The following is a 17905-nucleotide window of genomic DNA, read 5'->3' as shown; positions in this document are numbered from 1 at the left end:
CCTAGCCGTGACGTCGGCACAAATACAAGACTTCCATTTGTCGAGATCCCTGTCAATCACTGCTTATTCTCACGGCTCTGGCTGCAAGCTGCCCGCGGTGGGCGGGGGCTTGATGCGAAAACTATAAGGTCATTTGAATTACGACAATGCGAGGGCTTCATCAAGCACAATGAAGCTAGAAAACATCGCGCATCGGCATAATGGACGAATGATGCTCGCCGGGTCACAGTCGACACGCTCAGCCAGGCCAATCGGAACGGAGGCGCTGTGCTATTAACAAGACGGAGGAAGATCCCCGGTGCGCGTATTCGTTTCCGTGCGTCTCAAGCGGCCGTGCGCGAGGCGGAGGAGGCGACCAGCAGCAGGCTGGCCTGTAAGCCGATCAAGAAGCTTCGCGTCTGGGATTTCTTTTTTTGCATATTTCACGCTGTGACCGGGCCAGGTGAGAGGCGTTTGTGTCCGAGTGCGTGTAACAAAAGATTGACGTGATGATGACCGTGCGCTTGTCCTCTGTCAACCTTGTGAGCGATCAGTGCGCTAAACCCATTTGACTGAGAGCTCGTTCGACCGCTTTACGGAGCTCCGGCAGCAATACGGCACATCCGCTGCGTTTTTTCGCGTTATTATACCGCACTGAGCATCCATCCACCCATCTGTATCATTTGCGTCTCGATTGCGCATGGCAGCACCTTCAGGTTGGACCTGCCCGTCCACACGGTCTCTCGAGGCCCTGTGTAAACGCGCACATGGCACAGTCGCTGCCATCCCACAACTGCAATATGATGCTGCGCGCAAATTTCCGGGTGCAACAGCAACTGCTTACCTCGCCGCTCACATCTACGTTTTAAGGAAGAAGGAAGGCAAAGAGCTGACGAATATCGTAAGAATGCAACCTTCCATGACGCTCGATAATAGCCCGGCGGCTGCGTTTTTTAATGTATATGACTGCTTCATGAAAAGTTAACTTCATCCTGAGCTGTCATCGGATACCTTCCCAGCTGTCACTTCACACTTGTGACCTCCACCAGGGAGACTATAGGTTTCCTCTTTTAATCAATTAGCTAAAGATTCTAATTTGGTAGTTTGCCAATATCGAACCTGCATCATTGAGGTTGTTTGTTCGAGACTGTTTGATCAATGAGCAAAACACGCACAGAGTTGATTCTTTGATGCTTACTAAGGTTTGAGGTAATTGCGAGGTACTGACGTGACCCCACGATTTGTTTCTAGACATTTATATGACGGAGCAGTCGGGGTGACCGGACGCGCTCTGTCCTCTGGGTGCACGCTATGATCGGGCGGGGTCTGATGGGTGTCCACTTATAGTGATTCCACTCGTATGCACGGTCCAAAACACCAAATTAATGAATGATATCATGTCGGGTAATCTGACATAACGACAGTCGTGAACGCCCCACAAAAACTTTTAGGTCAGCTGTGTTACCTGAGAAAAAAATGTGGAGTAGCATTTTAATCTGACCATTTTTTTTAAGAATGTGTGTTTTGTGCCAATCCAGCACAATAAAAAGTCTTATCTCATGTAACCTTGCTTCAACTGAGGTGTTTTCTTGTCACACCTTTGACCCTTTGACACGTTTACGTCATTGCAGGATGCTGCGTTTAGCGTGTTGCACAGCCCTGCTGTTCGTCTTGAGGCTGCTGATTGGCCTGCCCTGGTTCCAAGTCCTTCCAGCCATCCTCATCTTCTACCTGGGTAGCGGAGGATGGCACTTCCTGCGGATTTTCGTCAAAACAATCGGCAGAGACTTGCAGTAAGTTTTGAGACAAGTGAATTTTAAAATCCCACATCCTCAGTGATCATCAAGCAGAAGTATGAATTTGCATCTTAGTCATTGGCTTGGATTAAATGACAGAGATTCTTTAGGAACTTTGTGGCAGAGCAGGTTAGTGCAGTTGAATAGTTGGCAGGAAGAGCAAAACATTCTTCCCTAATGTGATAATGTTGACTGATGTCATCAATCACTCCTTTTGTAAACTAAGCAGTTGTGATTAAGTGGAAGAAATTGTGAAATTTGAATGGCTGCAGTGGTAACTGTAGTTTTGCTGATGTAGCAATAATTATATGGCACTCTATTATCGGGACCTTTACACCGTTGCTGCGTACGTGAAATACCAAGTGCAAGGTTTCCGTTTTACCCCTCGGACCGTCACCTTTTTTTATTGCAGGTGTTATCGTCACTGTCCTAGGTAAAAAAAAAAAAAAATGACGGTATTATCTATAGTTGTTTTCTTACCATCATCACACATGAATGGAATCAATTATATCATTGTTTTGATATTGAAAATTTTTGTTTGAAATCGTTCTATAGATGCCAATGAGTCCTTTTTTTTTTCTTTTTTCAGCGCGGCAGTAGTGCTGCTGCGGGTCAAGATGAACGTCAAACGCCACTTACGGCAAAACAACACTATTCCCGCCATCTTCGCCGAGACGGTGCGTCGTCACCCCGACAAAACGGCGCTGATCTTCGAAGGCACCGGCGAGACGTGGACCTTCCGACAATTAGACGAGTACTCCAACCGAGTGGGCAACCTGCTGCTCCAACGCGGCTTTCAAGTACGCCAAATCCAGATTTGTAAACAACTCGCAGTGGTTTGACTCTGCTTTGTTTGTCTCAACCCTCAGGAGGGCGACGTGGTGGCTGTTTTCATGGAGAACAGGTCCCAGTATGTGGGACTGTGGCTTGGCATGGCCAAGATTGGAGTGGAGGCCGCGCTCATCAACTTCAATTTGAGACTCGAGGCCTTGGTGCACTGCGTAACCATTTCCAAAGCCAAAGCGGTGGTGTTTGGATCTGAGCTGACTGATGGTAAGGAGCATTTGCTAGCTAACAGGAAAGCTAGCTGAAACACCGTTGCATCCGTTTACTGCTGAGTGCTTTGGCATGAGACGTGAAGTGGAGCACAGAAAATGTACGGCGCTCTTATAATATTGAGGGGGCGGGGCCTCGCTTTGGTATCAGTCAATGGAGCTTTTAAATGGCTCATGAAAGAATGAAGTGATGGAATGTCAGCACACAACATTCTCAAGACTAAAAACAGTGAAGGCGATAAGATTGGGAGTTTGGTTCTGTAGCTGAAAGCGTCTTGAACTCATAGCAAGTTACTAAGCCTTATTTGAGTCGGTTGCTAAGTGACTTGTTCAGTCTGTGGCTAATATTAAGATTTAATTAAATGAACAAATAACCTATACTATGATGTCATCGCCTTACCTGCAGTATTTTTGCTTTTAAACATTCGAAGCTGCATTACTGTCGAACAACTGCACGCCAGCGTTGTGGAGTGCTCATAAATTAGTCATTAAGTGCCTCGTGGCACATTTTTGGGTGACTGCCCAATGTTAAAATAAAAAAGGTGCTGAAGTCAGCCATTTTGCAGAGTAATTTATTTGATGGCTACTTTGCATCGAATCCTCTTCTTAATGGTTGTATCTGTTTTTAAAATAAGTGCTTTGTTTCCTCCAGCTGTGTCCGAGGTCCACGTTTCAATGGGGAAGACGGTGCAGATGTTTTGCTCCGGAGATTGGGACCCCAAACGGGTACCTCAGGGTACCGAGTGCCTCGAGCCGCTGCTGGCCGCTGCCCCGTCGCACCTGCCCAGTCCACCACAACGCTGCTTCACAGGTAAGAAGGCCACGCCTGGGAAATCTTCCAAACCAGCTATTTCTGAAACAGTCATGTAGTCACATCGGCATGCAGAAAAACCTTTCCACCACTCCCTGTGATCTCACTGCTCTATTTTGCAGATCGCCTCTTCTACATCTACACGTCAGGAACCACCGGGATGCCTAAAGCGGCCATTGTTGTGCACAGCAGGTAGGAAGTTTTTGATTTATACGTTTGGCCTTTTGTGCGCTGAGCACAAAAAGTGCTGCAGCAAACATAGTTTTAACTTGACTCTCACATTCCTCTGGTCAAAGGTATTACCGCATGGCCGCTCTGGTGTATTACGGCTTCAGGATGACGCCAGATGACGTCTTGTACGACTGCCTTCCACTCTACCACTCTGCAGGTAAACAAGCTTCTGTATCTTGACTTGTTTACAGTAAATAAAAATGTGAGAAGATATTGATCATATCTGATACTTTGGAGATAGAGCCCAAGTACTTTTACTTTCAAATGACATCAATGTCTCTGTTGTTGACAGGTAACATTGTGGGGGTGGGCCAGTGTATAATCCACGGCATGAGTGTTGTCATCAGAAAGAAGTTCTCTGCCTCCCGTTTCTGGGACGACTGCGCTAAGTACAACTGCACTGTAAGTAAGCACACAAGTCATTTATTTTATCTTGAGAATGTTTATTTCCTTGTTTTAAGATAGACCCGTGTTTTCTGCTTCTCCTTCAGATTGTTCAGTACATAGGTGAGATTTGCCGCTACCTGCTCAACCAGCCGATACGCGACATGGAAAAACGGCACTGTGTGCGCATGGCGCTCGGGAACGGCCTGCGTCAGTCCATATGGGAGGAATTCATGACGCGATTCAACATTCCGCAGATAGCCGAATTCTATGGTGCCACTGAGTGCAACTGCAGTTTAGGAAACTTTGACAATAAGGTAAGCGCCTGAGATGTGAGGAACCTGATCGTTTGAGGTCTGGTGAATGGCTGTCACTCAAAAAAAATTTGAAAAACATCCTAAAGTCAATTGCCTGGCACCTGAGGAGCGAGGAGCTGAGTATATTTCAGGGGAGGCTAGTGCCCGTCACATAACCCCCTCTAGCTCCGCCAGTGAATGTGAACAGAAAGTTGTTTCCTGACACGGCATGAAGACAAGTTTTGCACATTTGGTTCTCAGTTCTGGTCTTGACCCTTGGGTGTCCTACAGGTGGGAGCGTGCGGCTTCAACAGTCAAATTCTACCCTTCATCTACCCCATCCGACTAGTAAGGGTAGATGAAGAGACCATGGAGCTCATCCGAGGACCTGACGGTGTCTGCATTCCCTGTAAACCCGGTGAGTGGCTTCATCATTTCTGGATACTACTCGTGAAAACAAATCTGCGAAGTCCTCACTCTCCAAATGTTCATCTGTTTAGGCGAGCCTGGTCAACTGGTGGGCAGGATCATTCAGAATGACCCTCTACGCAGGTTCGACGGTTATGTCAATCAGTCGGCAACTAGCAAGAAGATTGCTCAGAGTGTCTTCAAGAAGGGAGACAGTGCTTATTTATCCGGTAAGTGTGTACTGCCTCTACGCTATGCAGTTCTTTGTGTTTGATATTTTATCTTCTCAACAGGCGATGTGCTGATCATGGATGAGTGCGGCCATATGTACTTCAAGGACAGGACGGGAGACACGTTTCGCTGGAAAGGAGAGAACGTCTCCACCACCGAGGTGGAAGGGACACTCAGCAGGCTGCTTGACATGAAGGACGTCGTGGTCTATGGGGTGGAAGTACCTGGTAAAATCTTAATACTGGTTTAAGTCATCTGTTCTGACTTGAAAGGTTCACAGAAACTATCTCCATTTTTTCTTTGTTTAGGTGCAGAAGGGAAGGCTGGGATGGCCGCCATCGCCGATCCAAATCACTCCTCTGACCTGGAAAAGTTTGTGAAGGATCTGGACAAAGCTCTTCCTCCATACGCCAGGCCGGTCTTCCTCCGCTTTCTCCCAGAAGTCAACAAAACTGGTAAAATTGCTCTCCTTTTTTTTTTTTCTGTACATTCTCATTCATTTGAAATCCTAACATGCGTTTTCTATCTTGACAGGAACGTTTAAATTCCAGAAAACAGATCTTCGACGAGAAGGCTTTGACCCTAAAGCGGTGTCAGACAGACTGTACTTCTTGGATTCCAGCAGAGGGCGCTATGTGCTGCTGGATGAGGAGTTGTACCGCTCCATACTTTCAGGGAAACATAAATTGTGATAACGGAGCTTGCCTCGACATCTCCCACGTGTATGTATGCACACGCTCACACGCAAACGGATTCAAAAATGAAGATTTGTGATCAAGATGGAAAATTACAGCAACTGAAATAGCCACATCCCCGGAGCCCCATTTTGGATTGCTACAACACACAGCAGTGCTCTCCCTTCATCTCCTGCTGAAGTCTCCTTAGCGACCCCTTTGGCTACCTCAGTTATAACACACACATGAAGCCAGTAACCAGATATCTCTGGTAGCTTGAAACCAACCACATTGAGTTTGCTGGACCGCCCAAAAAAAAAAAAAAAAAAACAGGACACACATGCACAAACACACACTTGAAGGATGCTGAGAGGGATTGTCACATCAGAGAAGTCGTCTGTCTTCTTTTTTTTTTTTGTCTTTTGACTTGCAAAAAGGCTCCAAGTGAGCTTCGTCAACTTTGGCTGACACCGGACGACATGTGGAAAAGGCATCAAGTGTTGTGAAGCGCAATACTCGGAAAACACCCCGCAGGAGCTGATGTGATTCAAAGCGTTTTAGTCAAATAAGTTGCACCAAATATTTCCTTTGTTTACATATTTAATGGAAATGGAAGTTATTTATGTTCGCCATAGCCATCAAAAATGTCATTTTTGTTTGACAACATCTCTCAAGCTTTATTTGTATGCAGTTGTGCTGCAGAAAGTAAATTTTTTTGTGAGGTTTGTTTTGTAACTCCAAAGGCGTAATGCAAACACACTGAAACAAAATCGTAACGTAATGAATTTATATTATCGTTTGAATTACAATGAATAAAGTTGCAATATAACTAGTACATGCGTCAAAATTACAACAATTCTCATTATGACTTTTAACATTACGACTTAATCTGTTCTTGCAACATCCCAACTAAGTTCTAGGAACAATGTGATCTTGTTCTAGTAACATTACAACTTGTTTATTGTAATTTTATGATAATTAGTTTCATTCTTGTAAAGGTACAACTTAATTTTCAGACCAATGCGACTTTTCCAGTAACATTACAATTCATTTCTCTGAAGGTTATGACGTTGTAACATTCCAAAGCATTTTTTGTGACATTACATTTTGTCCCCTACCTTTTTTTTTTTTTTTTTTTTTTTTTTTTTTATTATATAAAAATACTCCTTTGTGCATAACTGACTCGGGCAACACTATGCGGTTTTGTTCAGTTAGACAGCACTTTTTGTGTGTCTGTGTTTGAAGGAAACACCTTTTTAATGAGCACCTTCAATTGAGCCGTCAAAGATCCAAATACGGTTCGAGTAGGAAAAAACTGGGAAAGTCCAAAATGTCTTTATTGTATTTTTTTGCAGTGTCTGTCATCAGCGGTTGTAAAGGCATGAATGAGCATCGTCAAGCAGTGCCTTACTTGTGATTCGCAGGCCCTGACCCACTGGCATCCATAAAGTACAAAATATGAAGTGTGGTTCTCAGGGGCACTTTTTTTTTTTTTTTAATTCAGCTTCTGTCTCCAAAAGTTTTGTCCCTTTTTCTTCTTCAGGTGCACCAACCAAAACGTCCGGTCGAACCGGCTAAATGATCAAATCCTTCATGTTTGTTTGCAGCTCTGTTTAATTCACTGCTCCGTCCAGCTAACATTTTTCCTTTTTACATTCTTACAACCATAAAAAAAGAGAAGAATGCAAACTGGAGTGGTTTCTTGTCATGCACTTTTAGACGTGTGACAAGAAACCAAACTGAGTTTACCCATCAGCTGAGTTTTTTTTTTGTCTGCTCCACTTCCTACTGGTAATAATAAAAATGTAAAAAGACGGTGATGGATGGCAACGTTTATCTCATGGGAGCACTTGAGGGCTGTTAATGATGCTTCCAAGAGTCAACTTTGACCCATGAAGGGGGCGCGTGACTCAATAGCCTTACAGGAGCAGCACACTAAAATGTATGGTTTCCATTTTCGCATTTTTTTTATGATCTTAAATTATTATTTTGGAGGAACTATTAATTATATTTTGATCTGTCAATGTTTGTGTATTTTTCATGTTGTGTTTGTGTGAAAATTTTGATTTGTGTGATTATTTTTTCATCGTTGGGAAGGGTTCATGCCTAAGTGGAAGACAATCTGCTGCAAACATATATGTGTAAGATTTCTGAAATTGTCTCATTTTAAGCTAAATAGTTTATGGAAATTCTGTGTTGGAATTTGACTGAAGGTGTCATGCAGTAAAAGGGAATGCATGTTTTGATTTTGAGACTTGTAGGATAAAAAGGGGTACTGCATTCACAAAAATATCAAATTACAGCACACTTAATAGCCACTTGTCATATTCTGGTTGAAATCACACTGGTCATGCAAATTGTGAGTATTTTTGTTCTTTTCATTTTGTTTTGTTTCAATGATGAGCAGCCGTTTTAGTGTTATCGAAGGCTTATGGAGGAGATGTGCACTCGAGAGACCAACCTATTAGTATACAAACAATTTAAAAAGTATTTTCTTTTTCTTGTGTTGCACTGTGATTCCATGAGTAAATACGAATACAACTAATGATTATAATTTATAGGAAATGTCCCTGTACTGGCTTTTGATTGGTCTTTTTAAATGATCGGAATCATCTGTAATATAGATTCACCGTGTTTTACATTGTGATTGACATCCAACACACAACTTAAAATTGAAAAGTGATTTAATACAATCTGCGAGACTTCAGTACGACAAAATTTGAAGAACTACTGTACTGTATAACATGTTTATGTAGCACTCTTGTCTCTCTACCCCAATCAAGATGTCCCAACCTTATTCTTGCACTTTTTATTTTTCCCCCTCCTCCCATTAATGACATGAAGCGACGCTAGAGAAGGAAAAAAAATTGTACATGAGTGCTTTAAAGCTTTTTTGTTTATTTTGTTTTGAGATATGATGTCCCTGCACAGGTGGCAGCTCTCGGCTCACGCAGTGTGTGGAATATAAAAGGTGTGTGAAGTGTGCTGTGTGTCTGCGACACACATACCGATGTCCTCTTATCCACCATATTGTTGCATATGTGAATTTCAAGCAAATGAGAAAGGCTGTTGTGAAAAATGAAAGATCGTGAATAAAACCATACAAATTCTTGACTCATTGGTGACATATCCTTTCTCTCATATCGCTCCACTCAAAATATGTTCAGAAGATATAAAAAGTCCATACACAGCTTTTTTGTTGTTCAAGTATTTTCCACTTTAACTTGTACAATTGAGTTTATTATTCGATAACGTAGTTGCATTAATATGCACACCCTTTTACAACTGGGATGTGACTGGATTTAGAATTAAGCCTCCCACCATTTAGCGTACCCTAAATGAAGTTCAGATGTTCTAGTAGGCTTTACCCTGATGTTTGTTTTTCTTTCTTGCAGAAGCCGCTGCTGATAATTCCTTCCACCAATTCCAGCTGAAGAAAACCAGTATGATGCCACCACCAGCATGGTGTTGATCTTGTGATCAGCAGGTTTGTATACATCAACACTCATTTACAGCAAAAAAGAATGACCCAATAACCCCAAATCTCATGACACCAAAGCCTTTTGTGCTTGTGAGGTCCCCACATGAACCTCAGCTGATACTCCAAAACCACAAAGCTATGATTTATTGCCCTCACTGAATTGATCAGAGCCAGACGCTTGTTTTGGCTTCTCCAACTCTTGGCCCCCGTTTCCTGCTCCCTGCTGCTGCTCAGCCGTGATTGGCTGACCACTGGGTGGGTGGATCGCACAGAATAAACAAATGTCGCTGCAGAGAAGATTTGAGTCCACTTGGATCACAACTCGCTCCCGAGCCCCGTTTTTGCAGCTCATCCACCTCACCTCAGTCCATTATATCCGCTCCCCCGCCCCTCTCCACGCCACCATGAGGACCGCCGTGGTGGTTGTTGCCATGGTGATGTTGTGTACATCGATGGCGAGCAGGGATGTGAAGCCGCAGAGGGATTTCAACTTGCAGAGGGTACGTTCGACTTCATGTTCTTTTGAGGACATTTATTTTGCATACAATTATTGCTGGGAATTTTTAGAAATATGTAAAAAAAATATTTTAAAGACCAGCAGGCTGTATTATTAATAATCTGAGTAATTTTAATATTGCTGACAAACTATTATGTTGTGTGTTCTCAAATAATGTTCCTTTTTGTTGTTTTGTAATCAAGCTCTTGCTTTGACATTGACTAAAAACTCTGCTGGCTACCCTAAATGACCTTGAATGTTATCTTAAAAGATAACACGAAACTGATTATTTAATGTTGGCCACAAGTGACCTTTTACACTTTTACTCACTTTTGTGTACTTTTTTTCAGGCAGAATATGACTTATTGATGTATGTGAGTTTTTAGTTTGCAGGTAGGTGGTACCGCGTGGGCCTGGCGTATGACTCGGCAAGCTTTGTCCCATACAGAGACAAACTGAAGGTCTCCCTGGGTGTCGTCACAACGCAGGCAAACGGCAACGTTAATCTCACAATGTGGGACGCCACGTAAGTGTTTTGGCGTTACCTACTTCTTATTTGACAGCGAGAATTTGACACTTTGTCTTGTAGGCCTGCAGGATGTCAAAGTAAAATGTACTACTATGAGAAAGCAAATCTTCCAGGACAATTTACATACTTTAGTACACGTAAGTGACTCATTACTTTTATTGGTCAGTGTGTTATGTTGGCTGTTTTCATTTGTGATTATTTTCTGGGGGGTTTCTATGCGTAGGTCACAACATGGTGAAGGACATCACTGTTGTGGACACAAACTACAGTGAATATGCCGTGGTGCTCAAACACAAAGTGTTTCATAGAGAGTACACCCAGGTGGCCCTCTATGGTGAGACACACACGCACAAGCGCACTCGCAGGAACGTCGCAATGATCACACATTTGCTCGCAGGTCGCACACCCAGGGTGAGGGTTGACGTCATTCAGAAGTTTAAAGCCTTCGCTTTGTCTCGAGGATTTCCAAGAGAAGCCATTCTCACCCCGCCGCTCGCAGGTATGAATTGGCAGGCAGCAATAAATACTTTTTGTGGCTTTTTTAGAACACATTGAAATGAAGGAACACACTGCACACTCCCACAAAAAAAGAGAAAAAATATTTAAAAATCATATTCTATGAAAATGACTGGATTAAAATTATTGTATTTTTTTTTTCAACCAACAGACAATTGCCCTCCATCACCTTCTGGATAGGTGAGTTAATTGATAATTAAATATTTAAATGCATGAGGATTCATCATGTATTCAGCACGTCTTCACTATGTGTGTTAAAATCTGCAGGTCCCTTGTTGCTTCTCCATTGTATTGACTTGGCCTTTTACCTGCCATCAGTTACTGTAAACACCTCTTTCAATAATAACCTGACGATGAGAATGATGATGTAAACAATTCTGCTGACTCACATTTCCATAAATAAATCATTTACAGATGACAACACTATCCTCCAAACGGTGTCGTTGTTTTTTTTTACTTATTTTTTTTAATAATATTGATTTTTTTTTTTTGCCCCACAAAAAAATATATTTTCTGCTAAACATTTAATTGCTCCGTGTTAGTGTTTAATATCCATTCTGACTCCAATGGCGTCCAAATAGCGTTTGGTTGTGTCGTGATGACGTTATTTCTATGTACGTGTCCACCCCTTAAATAACCACAAGGGGGCAGACAAACAACGGTAGCGCTCGATAAATTGACCTTTTCTCTCTTTTTTCTTTTTTAATTGTTAGTGGTAGCGTCCAAATATTGTTTGGTTGTGTCGTGATGACGTTATTTCTATGTACGTGTCCATCCCTTAAATAACCACAAGAGGGCAGACAAACAACGGTAGCACTCGATAAATTGACCTTTTCTCTCTTTTTTCTTTTTTAATTGTTAGTGGTAGCGTCTCATTTCTTCTTGTTTACAAACGCAGACACGTGCACACAGAACTTTGCTCGACCACCTACATAAAGTCAACATGACAATCTTAGCTTTTTTACGGGGGATGAGTAACTTCCTGGCAGAGAAACTATGAAGCCAAGAATTCGGAGTTTGTTGTTTTTGTTTGTCTTTGACTGGATCCTGCATGGTGAAAGTCAAATCGTCCCTCAGGAGAGCTTTGATCTGGACCAGGTGAGCATAGCTCGAACCCAAGTTTGATTGTCTTTCAACATAGTTCATGCTTCATGATATTATGCTTCCTTGCAGTTCACGGGGAAGTGGTACGAGGTGGCGGTTGTTTCTGACTGTCCTCATTATATGCAAAAGAAAAAAGGAAACCCCGTCATTGTCATTTTGGACCTGAAATCCTCTGAGCAGGGGAACGTCACTGTGCTGGCCACAGTTCCCAGGTGAAGATGAAAGTAAAGCTTTATGGTTTCAAATGAAGGGGAAAAAATATTAAAAGTCACCAGAAAAATATAATACACAAGCAAAAATACCTGGAAAATCGGTATAGTCACTAAAAAAATTGTACTTTGCAATAAATGCACTTGACTGTTTTTGTTTTTTTTTTGCATAGGAATGGCTTATGTCATCAGACATCCACTCAGTATGCTTCAACTGACACCGCAGGACAATTTTTCTACCACGTCCCAAGTACGTTTCAATAACTGTCCAAAGCCCACTACCACATTAATCAACTGCATTACCTCCCTCAAGGGCTTGGCGTGGATGTTGATGCCTACGTGGTCCGGACTGACTATGACCAGTATGCCATGTTGGGGTTGCTGAGCACGGAGATAGTATCACAGAACAAGACCACCATCTTCAAACTTTACAGTGAGTTGTGATAATAAAATGTATCATGTTAAATAATTTTGAATATAATTTTAGCAAATGAACAATTAGCAATTAAATGATTAGCTCAAACTAGGGATGTCAGGATAGAATAACCCAGCCAAATTATAAATACTACTAAATATATTGCATATTGTATTATTTTTTATTGTGAAAACATGATGTGCTAACCTATACCAATTCAACATATATATATTTCAATATTTGAGGATGGTTTGTTATAAAAAAAAATTATGGTTGTGATTGTGTCTTTGTTAGATCGATCTTTGGATGTTAGGCAAGCCGTGCTGGACGACTTCCAGACGCTGGTCCGAACATTTGGAATGAGGGATGACATCATTGTTAATGAGAACAAAGGGTCTAATACATGTTTGTGAAACTTGACACACGACTCGACTCTGTTGTCTTGAGCCCGTCAGTAACTAAAATGATCAAGGTTAATTCCTAAAACAAAAAGTAACAAACACCACACACCACACATCAGTTATTCATTAATCCCTCAAATAATCACATATTGATTTTGCCAAAATTCTGAAGTCCGTCAGTGGATGAGTGGCAGAACTTTGCTCTTTCACTTGTTTGCATTGTCTGCCGAGGCACACATATAACACCGGGTCAATGCTCCTCACATGAACCAGAGCATCGAAAGACTGTGATCATGCAGAAAGCTGTGTTTCTAGCTTTTACGCTAATCCTGGGATGGATCTGCAGCAGCCAGGCTCTGGTTCTCCCAGAACCACTGTATCCTACGCAGGAGAACTTTGACCTAACCAGGGTAAGTGGCACTTCTTTCTTGAAGAAACTTCTACCTCCTCCTTTTTTTGTTCAGTACTGGACTAAACTTTGCTACCAAAGTATAGAATCAATATTTTTATTCCAGTTTTTAGGGACTTGGCATGATGTCGCTGTGGCCAAGACATGCCGTCATGATTGCCCCACGAAGGACTCTGCAATCGGCAAGCTGGTGCTGCAGAAAGGTTCCGCTGAGGATAAACTGCAAATGACCAGAACAGTACTCAAGTCAGTGCATGTTGTATTGTGCTTCATACACTTTTACATCATGCACAATTACTCACAATTGAAGATTTTTTTTTCTCGTGTGTGTTTAGAAATGGGACCTGTAAGCACAAAAGTGGAGAGTATCATCTAACTCCAACACCGGGTCGTTTTCGTTATGCAAGTATGTTTCTCTCTCATCATAAATAAGCCACCGAGAATTAGAGTTACTTTTGCCGCAGAGTGGGACGCCCAAGTGGACGCCTACGTGGTGCACACTAACTACGAGGAATACGCCCTCATGATAATGATGAAGGAGAGATCACAGGGCCAGAATTGCACCACAGTGAAGCTTTACAGTGAGTGGACCCTCATCATGCAGCATCGCTTTGCTGGGCTTTGTCCTCAGCCGGGTTGTTGCAATCTTCCCGCAGGTAGGACCATGGAGGTGAGGGACACGGTGCTGGATGACTTTCAAACGCTGGTCGGAGAACAAGGGATGAGCAACGACAACGTTGTCATTAAACTTAACAAAGGTATGGCACAAAGCAGTAACATTGATGCTTTCCGAATGGCAGTTTCTCCAGCAGATGTTTTTACAGGTGACTGTGTTCCTGGTGAGCAGGTGGAAGAGCCAATTGTGGTCGAGGTAAATTATTATTTCTTCAATATGCTCTGTTAAGTTCATTAGTGATGTGAGTGGAACTGCTTTGTATCTTTGTTATCAATAGTCAAGGTCTGAGCTGAAGAAAAATATGTTCATGTTGTTCATGTTTGTGAGACAGAAGGTGAAGAGGGACGTAGAATCAACTAAGCCGCTGGAAGAAATGGAATTTGAAGGCTCTGCTGACGACACCCTCATGTTCAACGGATCAGGTAAGAGCAGCAAAAATAAAAGAGTCAATCGAAAGACGTCAGAGGGTCAGATCTTTGTCATCCCTTCAGAGGCATGCAGTCTAGGAGTGGAGGCGGGGCCTTGTTTTGGTATACATCACCGCTACTTCTACAACTCCAGCGCCATGAGTTGTCAGATGTTCCACTATGGAGGTTGTCTGGGCAACAAGAACAACTTTAAGAGCGAGAGGGAGTGTCTTCAGAGGTGCCGCACTGAAGGTGAGCATGGGAGAGCTTGGTATTTTTTGAGATGGTGATGCCATTATTCCTCCCTTGCAGCGGTGTGTCGTCTCCCCCTGACCGCCGTGACGTGCTCGGGTGAGCCCCTCAACTGGTCTTTTGATTCCATCCTGGGCGAGTGTGTGCCTTACAAAGCAGGCTTCTGCCAGACCAACGGCAACAAGTTCTACAGCAAGGCCGAGTGTGATGAGTACTGCGGCGTAAAAAGTGAGGGGGCCACATGCCGTTTGAAAGGCGCCTCGTGAAATATTTCATTTGATATTCTTTTTTTTTTTTCTCTTCAACAGATGCAAAACTCTTGGAAGACTAAGGGGAACATCCAAAGCTTTTTGACTGTCAAAATTCCAAACACCGACTGCAATTTATTTGAAGGGGAAATGTCTTTGGATATTATGCCAGAACACTTTGCAAATAAAGAAATGAAATGTGAAAATTACTGTCTTGTCAAATTCTTTTGAGCCTATCTTCAGCCAAGCTATGTAAGATTTCAAAGGAGGGCCAAGACAGTCATTAATCTCACTGCATATCAATTGGTGCACAAGGCCAAATCACAGCCAATCAGAAAGTGGGGGTGAGGGCGGGTGTGGCACTTTTCACTTAGGGTTAGGCTTGCTCTTGCTGTGCTTAGGGTTAGGGTTTGTGTTAGGCTTGCTCTCGCTTTTGCTGTGCTTAGGGTTAGACTTGCTCTTGCTGTGCTTAGGGTTAGGGTTTGTGTTAGGCTTGCTCTCGCTTTTGCTGTGCTTAGGGTTAGACTTGCTCTTGCTGTGCTTAGGGTTAGGGTTTGTGTTAGGCTTGCTCTCGCTTTTGCTGTGCTTAGGGTTAGGCTTGCCCTTGCTGTGCTTAGGGTTAGGGTTAGGGTTTGTGTTAGGCTTGCTCTCGCTTTTGCTGTGCTTAGGGTTAGGCTTGCTCTTGCTGTGCTTAGGGTTAGGGTTACACTACACGAGGTAAAATAAATAAATAAATAAATAAATAAGAAAGTGTAGCGAACGATTTGGTGAACGATTCTTTTGAACAAATATTTTGAAGGAACCGATTCTAAAGATTCAGTTCACTTGAGAACTGGAATGCACATCACTAGTACAAAACAGTGCAAGCAATTGGAGACTGCCGGTCGAAATAGCCGACTGGTTAGTGACTCGAGCTCTTGCTAGGTAAGAACTTGGTTCGATCCCAGATGCGAGAAATTACCTTGATGTGCTTTATTTATTTATTCTTTTTTTTAAACCTTGTGTAGTGTACCTATTGAAGGTGTACCTTACACATATTGTCATATAAAGCATGATTAAGGTGATTTTTTTAATTGGCGAATAAAGAAACAAGGAATAAAACACCAGACAAGTTTTAACATAAATGTTTATAAAAAATAATAATATTAAAAGCAAATTTCAAACCAGCAATCTAATGTGAAATTGCAGTAGATATATTGGATAACAATATTTAGGCGTATATAGGTATACACGTTATTTTAAAACTACTATAAGTGTTATACTACAATACAAGTGTTTACCAGCTCAGTGGCCTGAGAGGAGAGTGTCCGCCCTGAGTTTGGGAGGTTGTGGGTTCAAACCCCTGCCGAGTCATACCAGTGACTATAACAATGGTACCCATTTCTTCCCTGCTTGGCACTCAGTGTAAGGGGTTGAAATGGGGTCCCCCCCCCCTGCGGCTCACGATCATTGGGACTTTTGGCCCTCAGTGTAAGTTCAAATGATCAGTTCATCCTCACGTTCTGCAGGAGCCTGATCATTGAATCAGGTGTGTTTAACGAGGGAAACTTGGAAAACATGGAGGAATGCGGCCCTCGAGGACTGGACTTGGACACCCCTGTAATAGAGTGTCCAAATGACGTCACAGATCAAACAGCCAATCAGAAAGTGGGGGTGAGGGCGGGTGTGGCACTTTTCACTTACGGTTAGGCTTGCTCTTGCTGTGCTTAGTGTTAGGGTTAGGGTTAGGGTTTGTGTTAGGCTTGCTCTCGCTTTTGCTGTACTTAGGGTTAGACTTGCTCTTGCTGTGCTTAGGGTTAGGGTTAGGGTTTGTGTTAGGCTTGCTCTCGCCTTTGCTGTGCTTAGGGTTAGGCTTGCTCTTGCTGTGCTTAGGGTTAGGGTTAGGGTTTGTGTGAGGCTTGCTCGCTTTTGCTGTGCTTAGGGTTAGGCTTGCTCTGGCTGTGTTTAGGGTTAGGGTTAGGGTTAGGGTTTGTGTTAGGCTTGCTCTCGCTTTTGCTGTGCTTAGGGTTAGGCTTGCTCTTGCTGTGCTTAGGGTTAGGGTTAGGGTTTGCGTCAGGCTTGCTCTCGCTTTTGCTGTGCTTAGGGTTAGGCTTGCTCTTGCTGAGCTTAGGGTTAGGGTTAGGGTTTGTGTTAGGCTTGCTCTCGCTTTTGCTGTGCTTAGGGTTAGGCTTACTCTGGCTGTGTTTAGGGTTAGGGTTAGGGTTTGTGTTAGGCTTGCTCTCGCTTTTGCTGTGCTTAGGGTTAGGCTTGCTCTTGCTGTGCTTAGGGTTAGGGTTAGGGTTTGTGTTAGGCTTGCTCTCGCTTTTGCTGTGCTTAGGGTTAGGCTTGCTCTTGCTGTGCTTAGGGTTAGGGTTAGGGTTTGTGTTAGGCTTGCTCGCTTTTGCTGTGCTTAGGGTTAGTCTTGCTCTTGCTGTGCTTAGGGTTAGGGTTAGGGTTTGTGTTAGGCTTGCTCTCGCTTTTGCTGTGCTTAGGGTTAGGCTTGCTCTTGCTGTGCTTAGGGTTAGGGTTAGGGTTTATGTTAGGTTTGCTCTCGCTTTTGCTGTGCTTAGGGTTAGGCTTGCTCTTGCTGTGCTTAGGGTTAGGGTTAGGGTTAGGGTTTGTGTTAGGCTTGCTCTCGCTTTTGCTGTGCTTAGGGTTAGGCTTGCTCTCGCTGTGCTTAGGGTTAGGGTTAGGGTTAGGGTTTGTGTGAGGCTTGCTCGCTTTTGCTGTGCTTAGGGTTAGGCTTGCTCTGGCTGTGTTTAGGGTTACGGTTAGGGTTTGTGTTAGGCTTGCTCTCGCTTTTGCTGTGCTTAGGGTTAGGCTTGCTCTTGCTGTGCTTAGGGTTAGACTTGCTCTTGCTGTGCTTAGGGTTAGGGTAGGGTTAGGGTTTGTGTTAGGCTTGCTCTCGCTTTTGCTGT

General features: G+C 43.2%; 4 protein-coding genes across 6 annotated transcripts; all 4 read left to right on the top strand.

Moving 5' to 3' along the window:
* Positions 1-92: 92 nt before the first annotated feature.
* Positions 93-8979, top strand: slc27a4 (solute carrier family 27 member 4). Of its 3 annotated transcripts, none has more exons than XM_088393034.1 (14): positions 93-442; positions 1611-1772; positions 2365-2575; positions 2645-2828; positions 3483-3641; positions 3764-3833; positions 3938-4029; positions 4165-4274; positions 4364-4573; positions 4844-4970; positions 5053-5190; positions 5254-5418; positions 5500-5646; positions 5726-8979. In XM_088393034.1, the coding sequence occupies exons 2-14, from the start codon at positions 1612-1614 to the stop codon at positions 5881-5883; spliced, it is 1932 nt and encodes a 643-aa protein (XP_088249160.1). In that variant the 5' UTR covers positions 93-442; position 1611; the 3' UTR covers positions 5884-8979. The 3 variants fall into 3 exon arrangements, with proteins under 3 accessions (XP_088249160.1, XP_088249161.1, XP_088249162.1); XM_088393035.1 differs by lacking the exon at positions 93-442 and adding an exon at positions 912-1039; XM_088393036.1 differs by lacking the exon at positions 93-442 and adding an exon at positions 1263-1430.
* Positions 8980-9618: 639 nt separating this feature from the next.
* ptgdsa (prostaglandin D2 synthase a) lies at positions 9619-11313 on the top strand. The gene is made up of 7 exons (XM_088391999.1): positions 9619-9846; positions 10229-10368; positions 10432-10508; positions 10595-10705; positions 10769-10870; positions 11039-11067; positions 11155-11313. Exons 1-6 carry the CDS (start codon positions 9628-9630, stop codon positions 11065-11067), a joined length of 678 nt encoding a protein of 225 aa, XP_088248125.1. The 5' UTR covers positions 9619-9627; the 3' UTR covers positions 11155-11313.
* A 379-nt stretch (positions 11314-11692) lies between these two features.
* Positions 11693-13035, top strand: LOC148389739 (protein AMBP-like). Its single transcript, XM_088392537.1, has 5 exons — positions 11693-11985; positions 12061-12203; positions 12374-12450; positions 12514-12633; positions 12910-13035. The coding sequence occupies exons 1-5, from the start codon at positions 11884-11886 to the stop codon at positions 13026-13028; spliced, it is 561 nt and encodes a 186-aa protein (XP_088248663.1). The 5' UTR covers positions 11693-11883; the 3' UTR covers positions 13029-13035.
* A 221-nt stretch (positions 13036-13256) lies between these two features.
* On the top strand, positions 13257-15214 carry ambp (alpha-1-microglobulin/bikunin precursor). The gene is made up of 10 exons (XM_088392535.1): positions 13257-13426; positions 13532-13671; positions 13761-13831; positions 13890-14006; positions 14082-14183; positions 14250-14296; positions 14433-14523; positions 14593-14760; positions 14821-14988; positions 15069-15214. The coding sequence occupies exons 1-10, from the start codon at positions 13310-13312 to the stop codon at positions 15089-15091; spliced, it is 1044 nt and encodes a 347-aa protein (XP_088248661.1). The 5' UTR covers positions 13257-13309; the 3' UTR covers positions 15092-15214.
* Positions 15215-17905: the final 2691 nt, after the last annotated feature.

This window comes from Syngnathus floridae, chromosome 12, assembly GCF_059516105.1.
Source record: "Syngnathus floridae isolate MCC-2025c chromosome 12, RoL_Sflo_1.0, whole genome shotgun sequence".
Taxonomy (NCBI): domain Eukaryota; kingdom Metazoa; phylum Chordata; class Actinopteri; order Syngnathiformes; family Syngnathidae; genus Syngnathus; species Syngnathus floridae.
This window is presented reverse-complemented; position numbering and strand designations above follow the sequence as displayed.

Coding starts and splice junctions, on each gene's coding strand:
- ambp (XM_088392535.1), top strand. CDS start 13,310: ATGCAGAAAGCTGTGTTTCTAGCTTTTACGCTAATCCTGGGATGGATC. Junction 14,761..14,820: donor TCAGAGGTGCCGCACTGAAG/GTGAGCATGGGA, acceptor CCTCCCTTGCAG/CGGTGTGTCGTCTCCCCCTG. Junction 14,989..15,068: donor TGAGTACTGCGGCGTAAAAA/GTGAGGGGGCCA, acceptor TCTCTTCAACAG/ATGCAAAACTCTTGGAAGAC.
- slc27a4 (XM_088393034.1), top strand. CDS start 1,612: ATGCTGCGTTTAGCGTGTTGCACAGCCCTGCTGTTCGTCTTGAGGCTG. Junction 3,834..3,937: donor GCCATTGTTGTGCACAGCAG/GTAGGAAGTTTT, acceptor CTCTGGTCAAAG/GTATTACCGCATGGCCGCTC. Junction 4,574..4,843: donor TAGGAAACTTTGACAATAAG/GTAAGCGCCTGA, acceptor GGTGTCCTACAG/GTGGGAGCGTGCGGCTTCAA.
- LOC148389739 (XM_088392537.1), top strand. CDS start 11,884: ATGAAGCCAAGAATTCGGAGTTTGTTGTTTTTGTTTGTCTTTGACTGG. Junction 12,204..12,373: donor GTGCTGGCCACAGTTCCCAG/GTGAAGATGAAA, acceptor TTTTTTGCATAG/GAATGGCTTATGTCATCAGA. Junction 12,634..12,909: donor CACCATCTTCAAACTTTACA/GTGAGTTGTGAT, acceptor TGTCTTTGTTAG/ATCGATCTTTGGATGTTAGG.
- ptgdsa (XM_088391999.1), top strand. CDS start 9,628: ATGTCGCTGCAGAGAAGATTTGAGTCCACTTGGATCACAACTCGCTCC. Junction 9,847..10,228: donor GGGATTTCAACTTGCAGAGG/GTACGTTCGACT, acceptor GTGAGTTTTTAG/TTTGCAGGTAGGTGGTACCG. Junction 10,509..10,594: donor ATTTACATACTTTAGTACAC/GTAAGTGACTCA, acceptor TTCTATGCGTAG/GTCACAACATGGTGAAGGAC.